At 45.1% G+C, this 17,497-nt stretch overlaps 1 protein-coding gene across 4 annotated transcripts in view; it reads left to right on the plus strand.

The window, feature by feature from the left end:
• LOC140561954 (phosphatase and actin regulator 1-like) overlaps positions 1-17,497 on the plus strand; it is a 103,810-nt gene that overhangs the window by 44,899 nt on the left and 41,414 nt on the right. For 2 of the 4 annotated variants that reach the window (XM_072687244.1, XM_072687246.1), the window contains exon 2: positions 5,346-5,510. In XM_072687244.1, coding sequence (XP_072543345.1) covers positions 5,346-5,510 — 165 coding nt within the window. The remainder of the gene's footprint in view (positions 1-5,345; positions 5,511-17,497) is intronic. The other 2 variants (XM_072687245.1, XM_072687247.1) reach the window with 1 other exon arrangement.

Here is a 17,497-nt window from a genome sequence, read left to right on the forward strand (position 1 = left end):
CCGCTGACCTCATGATTGGTATCTGACGTGTGCTTCTGCAGATCACAGTGGGAGACGCTGGACTCTGCTGACATTGTTTACAAACACTGCACTTGGATTGTCCCCAGTCTCCTCTCTGTAAACATACTCCTAACAATGGCTCCCAGAGCTCATCCAGACCTCCACTTGTTTGGCACAGTGTGATTTTTGCAGGCCATTTTGGAGCATTTCTATTGGTCCATTCATCATAAAAACACAAACTACCACAGAAATGAAGATACAAGGTTTTTGCGTAGCAGTGCTGAGGAACTTCTCAACAGAGCTGAACAGTGGAGTAACCTTAACTGCCAGGCTGCCACTGCTGGGCCCTTGAGCCACGGGCACGGGTGCTTGCGGTCACTGTGTGCATCCTAGGTGGTTTATATGTTACTTGATGGTTGCTATGGTATCCTAGATCTGTCCAGGACGGGGGTGGGCAGTTCTGGTCCTGGAGGGCCAGATTTGGGCTTTCTGTTGATTGGCAGGTTTAGTAAGCTTGTTAGAGCAGGGAAATCGGGAAATCTGCAAACTGTGCTGGACTCCGGACCCATGTCGCCCACCCCTGATCTAGGGTGTGGTCCTCCTAAGCCTGGACGTTCTGGGTCTGTGAGCATGGGAGGCTCCACGGCTGTGTAGAGTGCAGTTTATTGGCAGTGGCTGTAATCAGATTCTAATGAAGCCCAGTAAAAGCCCCTGAAGGCTCTGACGTCTCCTTTTGCCTCTGTTCTCTGGTTCTCTGAATCACCAGATCTCGCCGGGGTTCGGCTCTCTTGAAGGAGAGCACCGTTCCTGAATGTAAATATGTAGGAAAAGCTCTTGTTGTTTTGGAGCGAGCGCTCTGCCCTACTTTCACCCCCCCCCCGCAGAACTCGGCTAATTCACCGCGGGACTCCCCCCCCCTAGAATAGGACGCTATATAAACAGATAAACTCAGATAAACATACATGAGCCTATTGGCACCATGCTGCCTAATGCCAGGCCTGGGCTAGAGAGGGGTATAAAGCCCCCCAGCATTGAGCTGTTGAGCAGTGGAAGAACTGTGCTCTTAAGAATGGTTGGTGCTCCATCCAATAATATTTGGATGAGGTGGGGTGGTGATCATCCAACAGCCTGACCACACTATAAAACACCATGGTCTCTGAATGCAATCAAATCTTCACAGCAATGCGCCTCCAAAATCTAGTAGAAAGTCTTTCTTCTTCGCTGGACAGTAGAGACACCTTTTTTTGATTTAATAGATACCTTTTAAATACCTTTGATTTCAAAAGAAACACTCAATGAGCAGGTGTCCCAATACTTTTGTCCTTACGGTTTATATGAATTGCTTGAGGTTTAGAATGAAAACTGTGACATCATCACAGCCCTGATGATTGGTTTGGTTTCCAAATACTTGGTCACTCGGTCATTAAGCTTTATTTTTTGATCACCTCCACTCATTTACTTTATATTAGTTTATTTATGTTTGTTTTGTGATTATTTTTATTAATATTGTTAGAATCATTTCAGTGACTTTTATAATAATAATAATAATAATACTCATAATAATTTATATATATATTTATTCTTATTTCCCTTTTTAAATAATATTTTTTAGGAATTTTAATATTCATGAATATATTCATGAATGAATTTTAATATTCGTGAAAATACGATTAAGTTTGACTAAGATTTGACTAATTCGTCTAAATTAAAATGACCTTTTATAATAATGTTCATTAACTTCTATATCAGTTTTTTAAATGATTAGTTATTAGTGTATTTAGTAGTATAATCTAATATATAATAACATATGTACATTTACTTGTATATTAATATATATTTATTTTTAATATATATGTCATTTCAGTCCGTGTTTATACTAAATGCTCGACTACACACATGAAGGCTGATTGATAAATAGACCCCACTAGTAGAACCGTAGAAGCCTGTCTGAAATGAAGATGTTTGAGTGTGAGGAACATCTGATATGCAGCTTCTTCACACACATTCCTACATCACAAACACGCGCTTCTTCCAGGGCGTCGCTCTCAGCCATGTTTAATCAGCAGACGGGATGAAGGAACCTGCGAGGCTTTTGGCTGCTGTGACTCCTGTGTTGAAAGTGAGCATCAGTGTTTTGAGCTTTTGTCAGCATTTCCGAAATGTCACAGCCAGTCAGCATCCGGGTGGGTGCTGGGGGGTTGGGGGGGGTGGGAGGGGGCTTATTGTGCGCTTTGCATTTCAAACGAAGGAGAAGCTTATGAGCGGTGACAGTTTTGAGCTAAATGCAGATTTTCTGTCAACCAAAATATTTTGTATATTCAAACACAACTGAGGCACTTTGTGATGCGGCTCCTATTTTTAGAGCCTGTTTGAAATACTTTATTAATTATTTCTTTTGAGGAATGAGCTCCTCTGCTTCTTTACATTCTACAGAGTTCAGTAATACAGAGCCATTAATACAGAACTACATTCAGTTTGTAATGATTATTCTGTTAATGTGTATATTAATTAAAATGATTTTTTTATAATGTTTGATATAAAGGAAACCATGTATCTCCAATTTTGGCTGTTTTCTCAATCACTTCAGCCCTGTATGCTGTGTAGATAATTCTGGATGAACGGACCAATAGAAATGCTCTAAATGACTTGGACTGTTCTTCTATTTTACATAGAACAGTTTTGCTTTCTTTTGTAAAAACACAGTTTCGAAGATCCGTGTTTTTATTTATATATATATATATATATATATGTGTGTGTGTATACATATATATATATATATACATACATACATGTTATTGTTATTGTATATTATGTTATTGTTGCTATTGTTTTGCATTTTTTCCTATTAATTATGTATTATTATTATTTATTAATTTATTATTTGTTTGTATATATTATTTAACCAGAACTGCCCAAAATGTGGTCACAAGGACTCTTAATTTTCTTAATAATAATAGTTTTAAAAATTCTATTAACATTCTTATTCATTATTGATCTTAACTCCACTCACTCCCCTAATGAGACGTCACCCATGTTTTATAATATATATTTATATTTAATACTTTTATTTTTTATTCCTCTTAGAAAATTATATTTCTAGGCACTTTAGTAACAAGTTAATTTCGCTCATCCAGTCGAAATAAAACATTATTCTCTATATATTTTTAAAATTCTTATTTCACTTTTAAAATAATATTTCTAGGTGTTTTAAGATCCATTATGAAACCTTTTATTCATTATTAATTTAACCTCTCTCACACACTTGCTCACTCAAAGAGAACAGGCAAATGTCTAATATAATATTTTATTTAATTTTTATTTCATCTTTACAGTCATATTTTTAGGCATTTTAGTATTTGATTGTAATACAGAGTTACGTAGCGTAATAAAAGGAATCTCAATACTTTAGCACATAAATAAATAAATAAATATTTTGACCTGCGGCTTGTCACCAGCACTGCACACCGGCCCCCGATGACAAATTTTGGGCTCCCGGACCACGATTTTGGCTCAAAGTTGTTAGCTTTTGCCATCATGTGTTTATAGGAGAATAGGGAGAAATTACAAGTCTTATGAAACAGCAGGAGCTGTAGAACATTTACAGCGAGGGGTGTTTCTTTATTTGAGCTCGAGCTGCGTCGGTCTTCAGTCATCAGAATCGCCAGCGATGAGGCAGGGTGGCTCATTAGCCAGTTTAGGCTTGTATTTGAAGAGCTGCATGTGGTCAGCAGAACAGGGCTGTTATTCATATGACGGTTAATAAGCAGGTCTATTTACAGCCTGATTAGCTGTGTCCACCGTCCAAAACTGGCCTTTTCCGAAAAGAGGCCTGTTCTCCTGGTGTACTTCCTGTTTGAGTCACAATGACGACGACGGCGATGATGATGGTGGTGGTGGTGGTGATGGTGGTGATGTCACAGACTTAAAATGGTCTGTCCTGGTATTCCTGTGAAGGATGACGTGAACACTGAGCCCATATGTGATTTGTTTGTCAGCTTTGAGATGCTGGGCTGAGTAAGCACTGCCGGTCTTTCCCAGAAGACCACGCTGAGATCACACCCTGGCATCCGTATGACCGCTGTGATGCTGCCTCAGTATTACCGGCTCCTAATCAATCCCCTCACACTCTCAGTCTTCCACACACCGTGATCTTCATCACCTCAGACTGACCGGTCAGTGCTTCCAGGGTGTGCATGGAGGAAGTTGGTGCCCTGGTGGAGCTGTTTACTGAGATGTGGGTCTAAATGGATAGATACGTAGCCCAGACAGGCGAGGCAGATTGATTAGCGAGGCAGATTGATTAGGAAACTGCTTGACTATCGAGACAAATTGATTGGGAAACTGATTGATTGGGGAAACTGCTTGACTGTCGAGGAATTGATTGGAAAACTGCTTGACTGTCGAGGCAGATTGATTGGGAAACGAATTGATTGGGAAACTGATTGATTGGAAACTGCTTGACTGTCGAGGCAGATTGATGGGGAAACTGATTGACTATCGAGGCAGATTGATGGGGAAACTGCTTGACTATCGAGGCAGATTGATGGGGAAACTGATTGACTACCGAGGCAGATTGATGGGGAAACTGATTGATTGGGAAACTGCTTGACTATCAAGGCAGATTGATGGGGAAACTGCTTGACTATCGAGGCAGATTGATGGGGAAACTGCTTGACTGTCGAGGCAGATTGATGGGGAAACTGATTGACTGTCGAGGCAGATTGATTGGGGAAACTGATTGACTATCGAGGCAGATTGATTGGGGAAACTGTGACTATCGAGGCAGATTGATTGGGGAAACTGATTGACTATCAAGGCAGATTGATTGGGAAACTGCTTGACTGTCGAGGCAGATTGATTGGGGAAACTGATTGGTTAACGAGACAGATTGATAGATTTGTGAGGAAGATTGATAGGGAAGCAAATTGGTTAGCTAGACAGATTGATGGAGAAACTATATGACTATCAAGGCAGATTGGTAGGGAAACATTGAGGAAATAGATTGATTAGCTAGGCAGTTTCATGGGGAAATTGATTGATTAGCGAGACAGTGTTAAATTTGGGAAGCAGATTGATAGTTGGACAGACTGGTGGATTGCTTGATTAGCTAGACAAATAGATACAGACAGACAGATTTGCTAGACGGGTAAATTGGTTTCAAATGCATATTTTTTACATTTATTTTATTGATTGTTATTATTGTAAATATTGTATTGTATTACTGTGCTGTATTGTTCAATTGCAACTGGGATTCAATAAAGTATCTGTCTGTCTGTGCACCCCTACAAGCTCATGCTGTTTAAACCCTATTGCTTTGTTGGCTAATGTGTCTCTCTGTGTTTCAGCAGAGGACGTCGAGCGACTGGCCGCCATGCGCTCAGAGTCCCTTGTCCCTGGCACCCACACGCCGCCCATCCGGCGCCGGAGCAAATTCGCCACTCTCGGCCGGCTCTTCAAGCCTTGGAAATGGAGGAAGAAGAAGAGCGAGAAGTTCAAACAGACCTCTGCAGGTAGGAGCTGTGAACTCTGACTGGATCTCTGGGAAATTCCTTTCTGAGAGATGGAACAGTTGTGGGACTCTTTCTGGTTGGAGGCCAGTGGTGGCTCAGCGGTTAGAGCACAGGGTTATGGGTTTCATACCCGGGCTCGAGAAGCTGCCACTGTTAGGCCCTTGAGCAAGGCCCTTCACCCCTTCCAGACATGTATGCTCACAGAGTCACGGTGTTGTCTTGTCTTGGTGCTTTTAAAGGTTCTCTAAAAACTAGGAACACAAGTTTCTCCCTCGTAGACAAGAACAATTTTAGCATTCAAACAGTACTTGATATTGTCATGGTTCTATAAGAGACCACGTTCCTAACTAAAGAACCACAGAACCTTTTAAAGGGTGTAGCCCTGTGTTAAAAAAGGGTTCTATGTAGTACAGAATACAGGGTCTTTGACTTGGAATAAAGTGGAACCCTTTTTGGTATGATCTAAAAGCACTTTTACAAACAAAAGTTCTTTAAGGAACCATTAACAATAGATTTTCCCCTCATGGACAAGAACAGTACCCACCAACAGAACCATGTAAGCATTTCATTTGTTCTGGGATTTGGTTGGTTCTAGAAATGAATGTTTTCATAACGTTTTAAGAAAAGGGCCCCTAGGGTTCTTTGACTTTACAATAACAGAACCATTTTTGTACTATCTAGAACAGTTTTAAAGAATTCATTAAACAGCCATGAACAATAGTTTTCCACTCATAAACAAGAACAGTTCCACATATAATCATCGCCTACTAAAGAACCATTGAAGAACTTTTCCTATGGATGTTGGTTAGTTTTTTTGTGTTTTTTTGGCAAAAAGGGTTCTATATAGTACAAACTAAATTATATTGGGCTTGAAAGGGTATGATCTAGAACCATTTTCAGGTAATGGTTCTTTAAAAAAGCATTAAGAAAGGTTTTCAGTCTCCACAGAGAAGAGACATTTAACAATGCCAGCAATCATTATGCGTATGTGTTCATGGTTCTACCTGGAGTCATTATTTTTACTAAAGAACTCATGAAGAACCCTTTTTAAGGATGTCTGTTGAGTTTTGTTTGAAAAAAGGGTTCTGTGTAAGACAAACTAACGGTTATTTGACTTGTGATTGGGTGCTGTCTAGAACCATTTTCAGGAAAGCATTAAAAAGCATTGAGAAGTTTTCGGGCCCCGCAGAATTTGCATTCATTTTACTAAAGAACTCTTGGAGAACCATGTTTAAGAGTGTAGGTGTGTTTTCGAGGAACTCTTGCCTGAAATAAAAGATTTCGAGTTTTCTGAAGTTGGAAAAATGTCGTTGTTGTTGAAGTGTGTCAGAACCTTAGGAGGCTTATCCGTGCCTCTCTGCGCTCGTACCCCTGCTGTTTTCCTGCTGATTGACACAGCTCCCTCGATACTGACGCTTAGAACCAAACCCTTGAGAAGGGAAGCTCAGGCTTTGAGAAAATGTTTGTGTGTTTGTTTGCTTGCTTGTTTTTTTCCCAGTGCCTCTCCATTCTCCCAAATGTGGGCCATTGATCTCGGCGCTAACCTCGAATCGCGTGGTGGCTGTGTCGAAAATATCCCCAGCCCCAGCTGAATCGATCCGGAGAGCGTCCGGAGAACCTGAGCTGCATTTAGTATAGCGTGAGTAGGAAGGTGCTGCATGGAAGCTGTGCTCCCAGCTCCTCAGCTCCCTCCTTCCACTCCATTTCCTGTGTTAGAGAGAGAGAGAGAGAGAGAGAGAGAGAGAGAGAGAGAGAGAGAGAGAGAGAGTGAGAGAGAGAGAGAGTGAGTGAGTGAGTGCTGGGAGAATATGGGTTAAGCTGTCAGGCATGGCAGCTCGGGCAGCGGAGAATCGATTTAGGGGTACGCGCCAGTGTTTTCGCCAAGGCAGCTATTTTTACCTGGCCTTTGATGGATGGGGTTCGGCAGTCCGGAGCCGTCAAGGCCAGGTGGAAGGGAGAGAGCCGGAGCCCTCTGTTTATTTACACGCTGCCTGATCGATTGTGACGCAGAGGGTTGCCGAGAGGGAGGCAGCGCTCCTCCGCATGCTCCTTTGATCCTCTGAGGTTTGGCTTGTGAACTCGGCAAAAAAAAGAAAAGGCAGCGGAGTGAATGCAACACTGTTGAAAGCCTGATTTGTCCACCACATCATCTGAGGCTCCTCAAAGCTAAGGGAGGAGATGGTGGTTCTTCTGTGGTTAATTCTGCTCTGTGTAGTAGCAATAACGGTGTCCGTAGGGAATTGGGAGGGCATTGGAATCTTATGGGTCTCGACATCGAGTGGTGCTGGACCACTTTACTAAAATACCACTAAACTTCAATCATTGTACTGCATTTACCTGTCAGATTTCTCCGAAATTTGGATCATCGTCCTGATCCTATCTAGACTTATTTTAAAGGATCGAGTATCGGCTGTTTTAATCCCAATCCAGTTCCGAGTCTTTCATATTTTAACCACAGTGTTCAGAGCGCCATCTGCTGTCCTCAAGGTGCCATGAATGGACGTTATCCCCAGTTGAGAGTCTGCAGAGTCCACTCATCACTCAGCCCAGTACAGTGAGTATCAGTACTCAGCAGAGCTAACAAACACCACTACCTAGAGATGGACCGATCAGTGTCCTTGGGGCTGATATGATTGATCAGTCTCCGATACCAATTGGTTGCGATTCCTATAGCTTTCCGACGGTTACTGCTGTACTGTTGGTGGAGGTTAAATCGGGTCTGCACTGTTTGCTGCTTGTTCTGCTGGGTTCTGATACTCACTGCACTGGGCTGAGTGATGTACTCTGAAGAGGGATATCCGGTTAGTGGTGTTAAAAGTCTTCACTCTGCTTCATCCAAGAGGCATGTTCAAGTATTGTACAGCACTAGGTGGCACTGGCAGATGTGCGCTAGCTCCATCTAGTGGTTGAACAAGCAACTGCAGCATCCCATGACCAAGGAGCCTTGAGGAGAGCTGCTGTAGTCCTGAACTCCCAATTATGACCTGGTTGGCTTTCAGGATCGCGAACCACACGAACAGTGCAAACCTCATTAAACCACCATCAACCACAGTAGAGCAGCAGTTTTGGGAGTTTTGGGCTCTAGATAAGCAGCCCTATTCAGCGGTGTTCAGCAGCGTTAGGATGTGGTTAATTCCAAAAAGGAAAGCACATTTAATCTGGAAAGACAATGCAGAAAATTTCAGAAGCTCTGCACGATGATGCATCGCCAAGTAATGCTTGGAAAGGTTAATGTAGCATCCAGCTAAACCTTTAGACAGTGTTGTCAGGGATTAGACCTACTCTCCAGCGTACGTTTGATTCATACATAGCTGTAGGACATCTGCGTTTGTCTGTACAGATTTACAGTGGCAGCGTTTGGGTTCTGTGGCCCTATGTAGAGTTCTCCTGCAGTCTCTGAGGACTGGGAATTGACTCACAGCAGCGCTGCGTTCGCACCGAGCTCAGAGGCGACGACGAATCTCTGGCTGACTCATCAGTAAACAGTGGTGCTCTTGCTTTGATTGGCGGCAGACAGACTTGGAGCGGTGACAGACTGCCAGTCAGTGATTCAATCAATCAGCCAGTCAGTGGGCTGCTCTGACCTTAGGTTGTTCTCATGAAAATGCTAATGTTGCTAACATACCTGTGATCATTGGTCAATTAGTCGATTAGTTATTGACATGTATGGACAAAAGTATTGGGACACCTGCTGATTCATTGTTTCTTCTGAAATCTAGGGTATTAAAAAGAGTCTGTACTGCTTTTTTTGGAAGTAACACTCTCTACTGTCCAGGGAAAAAGGCTTTCTACTAGATCTTAAAGCAACACTGCTGTGAGGATTTGATTGCATTCAGTGATCAGCAGCATTAGCGAGGTCAGAATGTTGGATGATGATCACCTCCATCATCCCCAACTCCCCAACTCATCCCAAAAGTATTGGATGGAGCTCCACCAGCCATCATTCCAAAGAACACAGTTAGTTCCACTGCTCCACAGCTCAATACTGGGGGGCTTTATACCCCTCTAGCCCACGCCTGGCATTAGGCAGCATGGTGCCAATAGGTTCATGTTTAGTTATCTGCTCCAGAGAGTCCTATTCTATTGGCGGTGCTTCTTTACAGGGGCTATACAGGCTGTCTTTTGTATTTGCATGTCTTTGTTAGCTTAAAATACCCAAATGCCTTCAATAGAAGGGGTGTCCACAAACTTTTTTTTTTTAACATAGCATACTTTTATCAGTGTTTTATCAGATTTCTGTCCTGTTTTTTTCCCCTATAATCTTTACTGGATGTATAAAATAGGCCTAACACAATTTTATACTGTTATAATATTTTGCACTGCATTTCATGGGGCTTTAAAAAAGCTGCTAGTACGTGTTTATTGTGCGATTACTTGATTATTGGGGTAATAAATGGTGAAATTCCAGTCCCTTTAAGTTATGTGAACTCACTAACTGCGGCATCTTGGAGTAAGCTTTGTGTTTCGGCGCTTTTTGGGGAAGTGGACCCAGTGGACTGGGAACGCTTTACCTGACAGGACTGTCAGCATCTGTCGCAACTGTGCAGCCTGCATCACTGTGTGGCAGCGTTACAGTGACACCAGGGAAGGGCAGAGGACGAAAATGGGCCAGCCTTGTCATTCCCTCACATGCATACACACACACACACACACACACACACACTTTCTAAAATTCTTATTCTGTGTGTGCTTGTGTAATTATCCTTAATTATTAACCACACAAGACCGCTGTCCTCTTACCTGGTGCTATGGAAGGCTTGGGCCATGCTGAGGTGAGGGACATTTGAAAGCTTTCTGAACGTCAGCTTTTATTTTTTTAAGGCCCTTAAATGTCATGTTCAGACTGTTTTTCCATTAGATGGCCTTTTCTTTGGAGTTTGTCGGGCTAATTGATGTGACCCAGTTTTTCCATCTAGCCTCTTTTCCTGTGTTTCTCTCTTGCTGTTGTGAAAGCACCGCTCGGGTTTGCTGCATAGTATCTGCAGCAGTATCTGGAAAACCAGCCACCAGTCTCAGGTTTTACCTTCTGTTCTGTCTAGTCGTACAGGCCAAACAAGGTAAAAACAGATGGTAAAGCTGATGCCAACATATATATTGTTTTGTAGTACCCTATTCTTCTCCAGGTGCAGGGTATATTTGGCTAGAGTAATGGGGGTCTAGCTTACCTAAATATCAGTTAAAGGGGTTAATATCTAGCTAGGCCTCGGCTGGAGGGGTTGGTATCTAGCTAGGCCTCGGCTGGAGGGGTTGGTATCTAGCTAGGGCCTCGGCTGGAGGGGTTGGTATCTAGCTAGGCCTCGGCTGGAGGGGTTGGTATCTAGCTAGGGCCTCGGCTGGAGGGGTTGGTATCTAGCTAGGGCCTCGGCTGGAGGGGTTGGTATCTAGCTAGGGCCTCGGCTGGAGGGGTTGGTATCTGGCTAAGCCTCGGCTGGAGGGGTTGGTATCTAGCTAGGGCCTCGGCTGGAGGGGTTGGTATCTAGCTAGGGCCTCGGCTGGAGGGGTTGGTATCTAGCTAGGGCCTCGGCTGGAGGGGTTGGTATCTGGCTAAGCCTCGGCTGGAGGGGTTGGTATCTGGCTAGGGCCTCGGCTAGAAGGGGTTGGTATCTGGCTAGGGCCTCGGCTAGAAGGGGTTGGTATCTGGCTAGGGCCTCGGCTGGAGGGGTTGGTATCTGGCTAGGGCCTCGGCTGGAGGGGTTGGTATCTGGCTAGGGCCTCGGCTGGAGGGGTTGGTATCTGGCTAGGGCCTCGGCTGGAGGGGTTGGTATCTGGCTAAGCCTCGGCTGGAGGGGTTGGTATCTGGCTAGGGCCTCGGCTAGAAGGGGTTGGTATCTGGCTAGGGCCTCGGCTAGAAGGGGTTGGTATCTGGCTAGGGCCTCGGCTAGAAGGGGTTGGTATCTGGCTAGGGCCTCGGCTGGAGGGGTTGGTATCTGGCTAGGGCCTCGGCTGGAGGGGTTGGTATCTGGCTAGGGCCTCGGCTGGAGGGGTTGGTATCTGGCTAGGGCCTCGGCTGGAGGGGTTAGATACTTTGACTGACCCCTGACTTTGTGTCTACCTGTAAAACTCTATAAAACAGATATTGAGACACTGAGATGCATAGGTTTAACCACTTGTCCTGATGGTCTGGGACATTTGCACATGACTGTATGTTTCTAGTCAAATGACAAATGTAATGGTTGGTTGTGTCAGTGTTTCTGCACAGGCTGTAATTTTACACTCCTCTATAAAGACATTGATGATGAGCTTTGCAGTGCACTTCTTTGGCCCCTTTGTGTGAAATCTGTTGAATGTGAGGATTTTATGGCATACATATTGGAAGGCAGTGGAAGACAGATGGCATCAGCATGCACAACAGCCCTAGCATTAGTGGAAAGGGGAGCAGTGTGGAGATTGGGACGAGCTCTAGTGTGGAGTGAGCTTTACCATTGCACTGTACCTGTAGTCACTGCCCTAACCCTGTTTCAACAGTGTCGGTTTATTACAAGGGTCAAGGGTGAGAATCTGACCCTCAATAACTAGAACCAAACTGTGATGGCTGGACGACTGGGTCAGAACATCTCCGCAACATCAGGCAGGTCTTGTGGGGGTGTTCCTGGCTTAGGCAGTGGTCCGTACCTACCAAAAGTGCTCCAGAAAAAGGGGCAGCCATTTAACCTGTGACTGGGTCGTAGGCACCTAAGGCTCATCAGTGTGTCCCATGGAGGTCCCATGGAGGTCCCATGGAGGTCCCATGGAGGTCCCATGGAGGTCCCATGGAGGTCCCACCTCCCAACTTACAGGAAATATGTAACGTCTTGGTGCTAGAACATCTACAGAGGTCTTGCAGAGTCCATGCCTTGACTGGTCAGAGCTGTTTCTGTGTGGTGAGTAGAACCTACACAACATTTGGCTGATTGGAGCTGTGGATACAGTTCTGCAGGCCTGCCCCCAGGACGTTCCTGGCCGCATCTTTGACACTGACCTAGTTGTGATGTAAGCTCTGTGTGTTTGTTTCTGGCCTTGCTTTGTTGGTGTGGAGAGCCGAGCAGCTGCTGTGTGAGCAGATGCTGCAGGTGGGGCCGAGAATGCAGGAGGATTAGAGAGGCTCTCAGCGGGCTGAGGGAAGAGGAGAGCTGCTCGAGAGATCAGGCTCCAAGCAGCAGAGCTGGAGTTTGGAAGCACTGCAGGGTGTGTGTGTGTGTGTGTGTGTGTGTGTGTGTGTGTGTGTGTGTGTGTGTGTGTGTGTGTGTGTGTGTGTGTGAGAGAGAGTGAGTGAGTGCATGTGTGGGAGCTGTGCTGCTTTTGCTGCTATGGTAATGGTGCAGATCTCAAAACTGTGCCACGTTATTGGGGGAGTAGAAATGCAGGATGCTCTAAATGGACAAAAGTATTGGGACACCTGCTTATTCATTGTTTTTTTTGAAAGGAAGAGTATTAAAAATACTGCTTTTGTTGGAGGAACTGTCTCTACAGTCCAGAGAAGAAGGCTTTTTACTAGATTTTGGAGCTGGAGCATTGCTGTGAGGATTTGATTGCATCCATCATTCCATTCATGCCTTGTGTTTGCTCCAGTTTAGATCATTTTTGAGGAACAGGCTGTTTGAAAGTTGGGTACTTTACTTCCTGACCTCATGGTGCCTCCTTTCTCTCCTTTGCTCTCAAGTACTGCCCGTGCTTGGAGGAGCTTTTGGGAGAAAGTTTGTGTACCCCACATTTTGGCCAAAATATTGTGGACCCATCACTGTTAGCCAAACATATTGGATGGGCTTTTGGATCAGCAGCTTCTTGGGGAACAGTTTTGACCACAGTTTAGCCAAAAGTTTGTAGACACAGCTCTTCTAGACAACTTTGTGGACCAAACACATTTTGGGCGACAGTGTGGGGTGCCAAAATTACTGGACACCCCTACATTAGTCAAATATATTGGGGGAGCTTTTGCCCTGAACATCTTGGTGTCCAACATTTTAGCCCAAATTTGTGGACACAGTTCTATTATCCAAACGCTTTGGATGAGCTTTTGGTCCACCCGTCTTTTATGGAAAAAGTTTAGGCACCCACATTTTTGCCAAAAGTTTGTAGACACTCCTCAATTAGCCAAAACATCCTGGATGAGTTTGTGAACACAGCTCTATTAGCCAAAACGTACTGCACCAAACACATTTTGGGCCAAAAAATGTGGGGTGCCAAAAATAACTGGACACCTCTGTATTAGCCAAATACAGAACATGGAACATCTTTTGAGCAAAAGTCTTGGCACCCACATTTTGGCCAAAGGTTTGTAGACACTGCTCTATTGGCCAAACATGCTGGATGAGTTTGTGGTTTGGGCAATAGCATGGCAACACACCTATTGCATGAGAGCACCTTAGCAGCCACCTAGCAATGGCTTAGCACTTAACAGCTATACCATAGCAACCTCGTCGCAACTGTCACCATGTCATCCCAATTGAACAAGACCATTTTTCGTGTGTGATGTTACTTGCCTCCAAAATGTCTCCAATTTTTGGATGATGTCATCATGCAGCAGAAAGGGGAGCAAAATAACCCCCTTAATACCCCCCCCTCAACCTGCTTCTCCTCACTTCAGGTACTGCTGACTCAGGTTTCAGGACCACCCTTTGTAATTCACCTGCACTGTAACCTTTTACACCGTCACTGTGCTGTAAAGTGCCATAACACTGAGGGTGTTTCAGAGACCGGCGAGCTGCTAACACCCACTGAAAGCTTCACTGTGAGTGCAGTGTGAGTGTGTCGAGAGCTCCTCTAAACTGGGTCACTACCACACACAGCGTGTATGTAGGCTATAGAAGTGTAAATAGGGAGTAGCCTAATTTACAATCCAGCGGAGCTTTAAGCCGACGAGTGTCTAATTATGGCATGTTTCAGAATAGCTGCTGCCTTTTTTATTTTTTTGGTTAACTAAACTTGCTTTACTCCAGTATTCAGTTACAGCAAAACCAGAGTACTGTAACCTGACTGTGAATGTCGTTATGTTGTACAGATGGAGTAAAATATCATCAATAAAGTCACTATTGATTATTATTGATTATTATTGATTTGTCAGTTTTACCCCTCTTTGACATTTTGCCGAACCCCTGCAAGGTGGTGGCATATCTACGTTAACCAGTATTAACCATCAAGACCACAGCGTGTACTCCTCCACCTCTCCACCACCAGCCCCAATCAAATCTATCTGATTGTGAATTTTAATTGGATTGGATGTTAAGATTCAAGCTGGTGTCTCAGCTGTCTAATGCCCTTCCACTGTGTCCCAGAGGGTCACAAGTTCGAACCCCGAGCCTTGCCGCTTTGCCATCGGCGGGCGCAATCTGAGAGAGCACAATTGGCCGTGCTCTCTCGCCTCATCACTCTTAAAGAGGTTAAAGAAGGTAAAGGTGCAAGTATGTGTCAACACACACACAGGAATACACCGAGAGAGGTGGGCAGCCAACTCCAGCGCCCGGGAAGGATAGAGGGTGAAGGGCCTTGCTCAAGGGCCCAACAGTGGCAGCTTGCTGAGCCCAGGTATCGAACCCACCACCCTGTCGTCAATAGCCTGGAGCTCTAACCGCTAAGCCACCAGTTCCCATCATAAGCAGTGATGTTGGCCGGCACAGGCGTCTCTTAGCTGGTGTTCGGTGGAGCTAGGGGACCTGGCTGCAGTTTGAAAGGAGGCAGTGTCTGGCTGGGGGAGCTACGAATATGTGGGTTAATTGGCAGTACCTAATGGGAGAAAAGGGGGGGGGGGGGGGGGATTCAACAAATGAAGATACTGAAGTGTTTTCATGATTAAGGCCGCGCCCCTTTTTCTTGGATGGACATCAGTGCATCCTTCCACATGCATGAAACAGTAAATAAGCTCATTCCATGAAATAGCAGGAATTTAATGAGGGCTGATGGAACAACAACAACAACAGCAGCAGCACCAGCAGCAGCAGCAGTCGGAGGACACTGTAGACCAGGTGCTTTTGAACCGTACGTCTCCACATCATCTGCACTGTGCTGGTCTTTGTGTTCGCTGTGATGACTGCCTCTGTACTGACTCATTTTCTGCACCAGCGGGTCTGTCTTTTAAATGAGCTCCTCTCAGATTTGTATTGGTGGATCTGACCTGATGTCTCTGTGACTCTTCTTTGGGAAATGTGAGTGAACTGGGAATGAATCACCAGCTCTTCTTTTCAGAGTTTACTGTGGATTGAAGCTTCTTGCTTGTTGTCTGTAAATCCGTCGAAAGCCTGCGGCTCCTTCAGAGTTTGAGTTTGGTGGAGGATCTAATGTTTTAGACCAATTTAAGGGTTCTTCCTGGACCCCTTACTCTTTCTGGCAGTGCTATGGGTTTAGCAAGCTATTTTTACTTACTTCAGACATACAGCATGGCTCTTGAGTGGTCCAGCCATACCTGGGTGTCCAAGAGCTCTTTCTGGGCGCATCCCTTGTTCCTCAGCACGATGTTAGCCACATCAACATGAACAGAATTAGCAGTTAGTGTTGAGCTCCAGTGGTGATGTTATGTTGGCCACAGATCAGAAACGTGGGGTGATATTACCTGAGGGTGAGGCCTAGCCGGTGCTCTTATGGCCAAAACATCATGTGATTGGTGGAGATCAATGGCTTGGCTATTGGGGAGGGGAGGTCCTCTAGGGTGCATGTGGACATGCTGATAGATCGCAGGACACTACCGGAAGCCCAGGTGGCAATATGGCTTCTTAAGGATAGGAGGGGGTGGGTAAAGGGAGTGGGAGGACCAACTGCAAATCGCTACCCAATTCCACACAAGTCCCCTGCAAATTGCAAACTGGCCAAGGGACGGGGATGGGATAGCCCTCATCAGCTAACAGACGAACGCTAACACTGAATTATCATTTTAAGCCAGTGTAGATATGGCAGTGAGTGTGTGTGACCTTGGGTAGCCAGCCTTGACCATTTGTTTATGGGCCAGTGGCATCAACCAGCCAACTCTGTATGGTATTATCACTTAGTAGGACTTTGCCCCACCCACTGGTGCATGGTGATGTTATCAAAACTCCAGAACATGTTTTTAAGGTGGTAGAAGTCAAGTGATATTGTAATTAGTCTTTTAAGATGAGTGCTATGAAGAATCGAGCTTCATGTGAGCAGAGACGTGAAGTTCCCTTCAGGCCTGAGTTTCTGTCCTTGTATCTAAAGCTGTTTGGTTAACTCAGCCTGACCCTCATTTGGTGCTCTAGAGAGTTCTGTACTATGGCTTCTGCCGTGCCGGTTTGAATTCTCCGCCATATCTTTTATGTTTCAGGGTCCCAGTTTGGTCTCCGGGGAGATTAGGCCAGATGCTAACTCGGGACCACGGCTGCCGTCTTCTCTGCAGCCCAAGGAATTGAGTAACATCTCTCTGAGCCCCATGCAAGGGCTTAGCTGGCGGCGTTATGTCATAAACCTCTGGCGAGTTACATTTTTAATTTGTGTCCTGGCTGAATGACTGAGCCGGGCTGCTGCTGGAGGGATGATATGGCGTAGCGTGCTTAGCGCACTTTGCTCTGAATCACACACTCTGATTCACTGAGTGACATTTTGCTTCCGGGCACATCCGCCTGACGGGCGTGTAGATTCAGCATCCTGAACGGTAGGGATCTGAGGCGGTAAATTCTTTCACTTCCATAATTTAGGTGATCGGAAGGACCAGTCATGAGGTGAAATCCATATGAATGGAATATGTAAGCTGTAGTGGTGGGGTATACTGGTTGAAATCAATCTAAGGAGGTGTGGCGCAAATGACCCAGCACGATGTCGGCCTGTTCGGCTAAATGGCTGAGTCAGGGATGCCAAAGCCGTCTCTTGATCGCCTCCCGCTCTGTTGGCTGGGTCGGTGGCAGTCTAAGGCAATCCAGTGGACCTGGGTGATAGAGGTGTACAGTATACCGTATGTCCAAATATTTGTGGCCACCCCTTCAAATGAATGCATTTGAATGCATGGAAGTACTGCCAATAGAATAGGACTCAACATGAACCTATTGGCATGGCGATAGCAGTGAGGA

Source organism: Salminus brasiliensis, chromosome 9 (genome assembly GCF_030463535.1).
Source record: "Salminus brasiliensis chromosome 9, fSalBra1.hap2, whole genome shotgun sequence".
In the NCBI taxonomy this organism is placed as follows: Eukaryota; Metazoa; Chordata; class Actinopteri; order Characiformes; family Bryconidae; genus Salminus; species Salminus brasiliensis.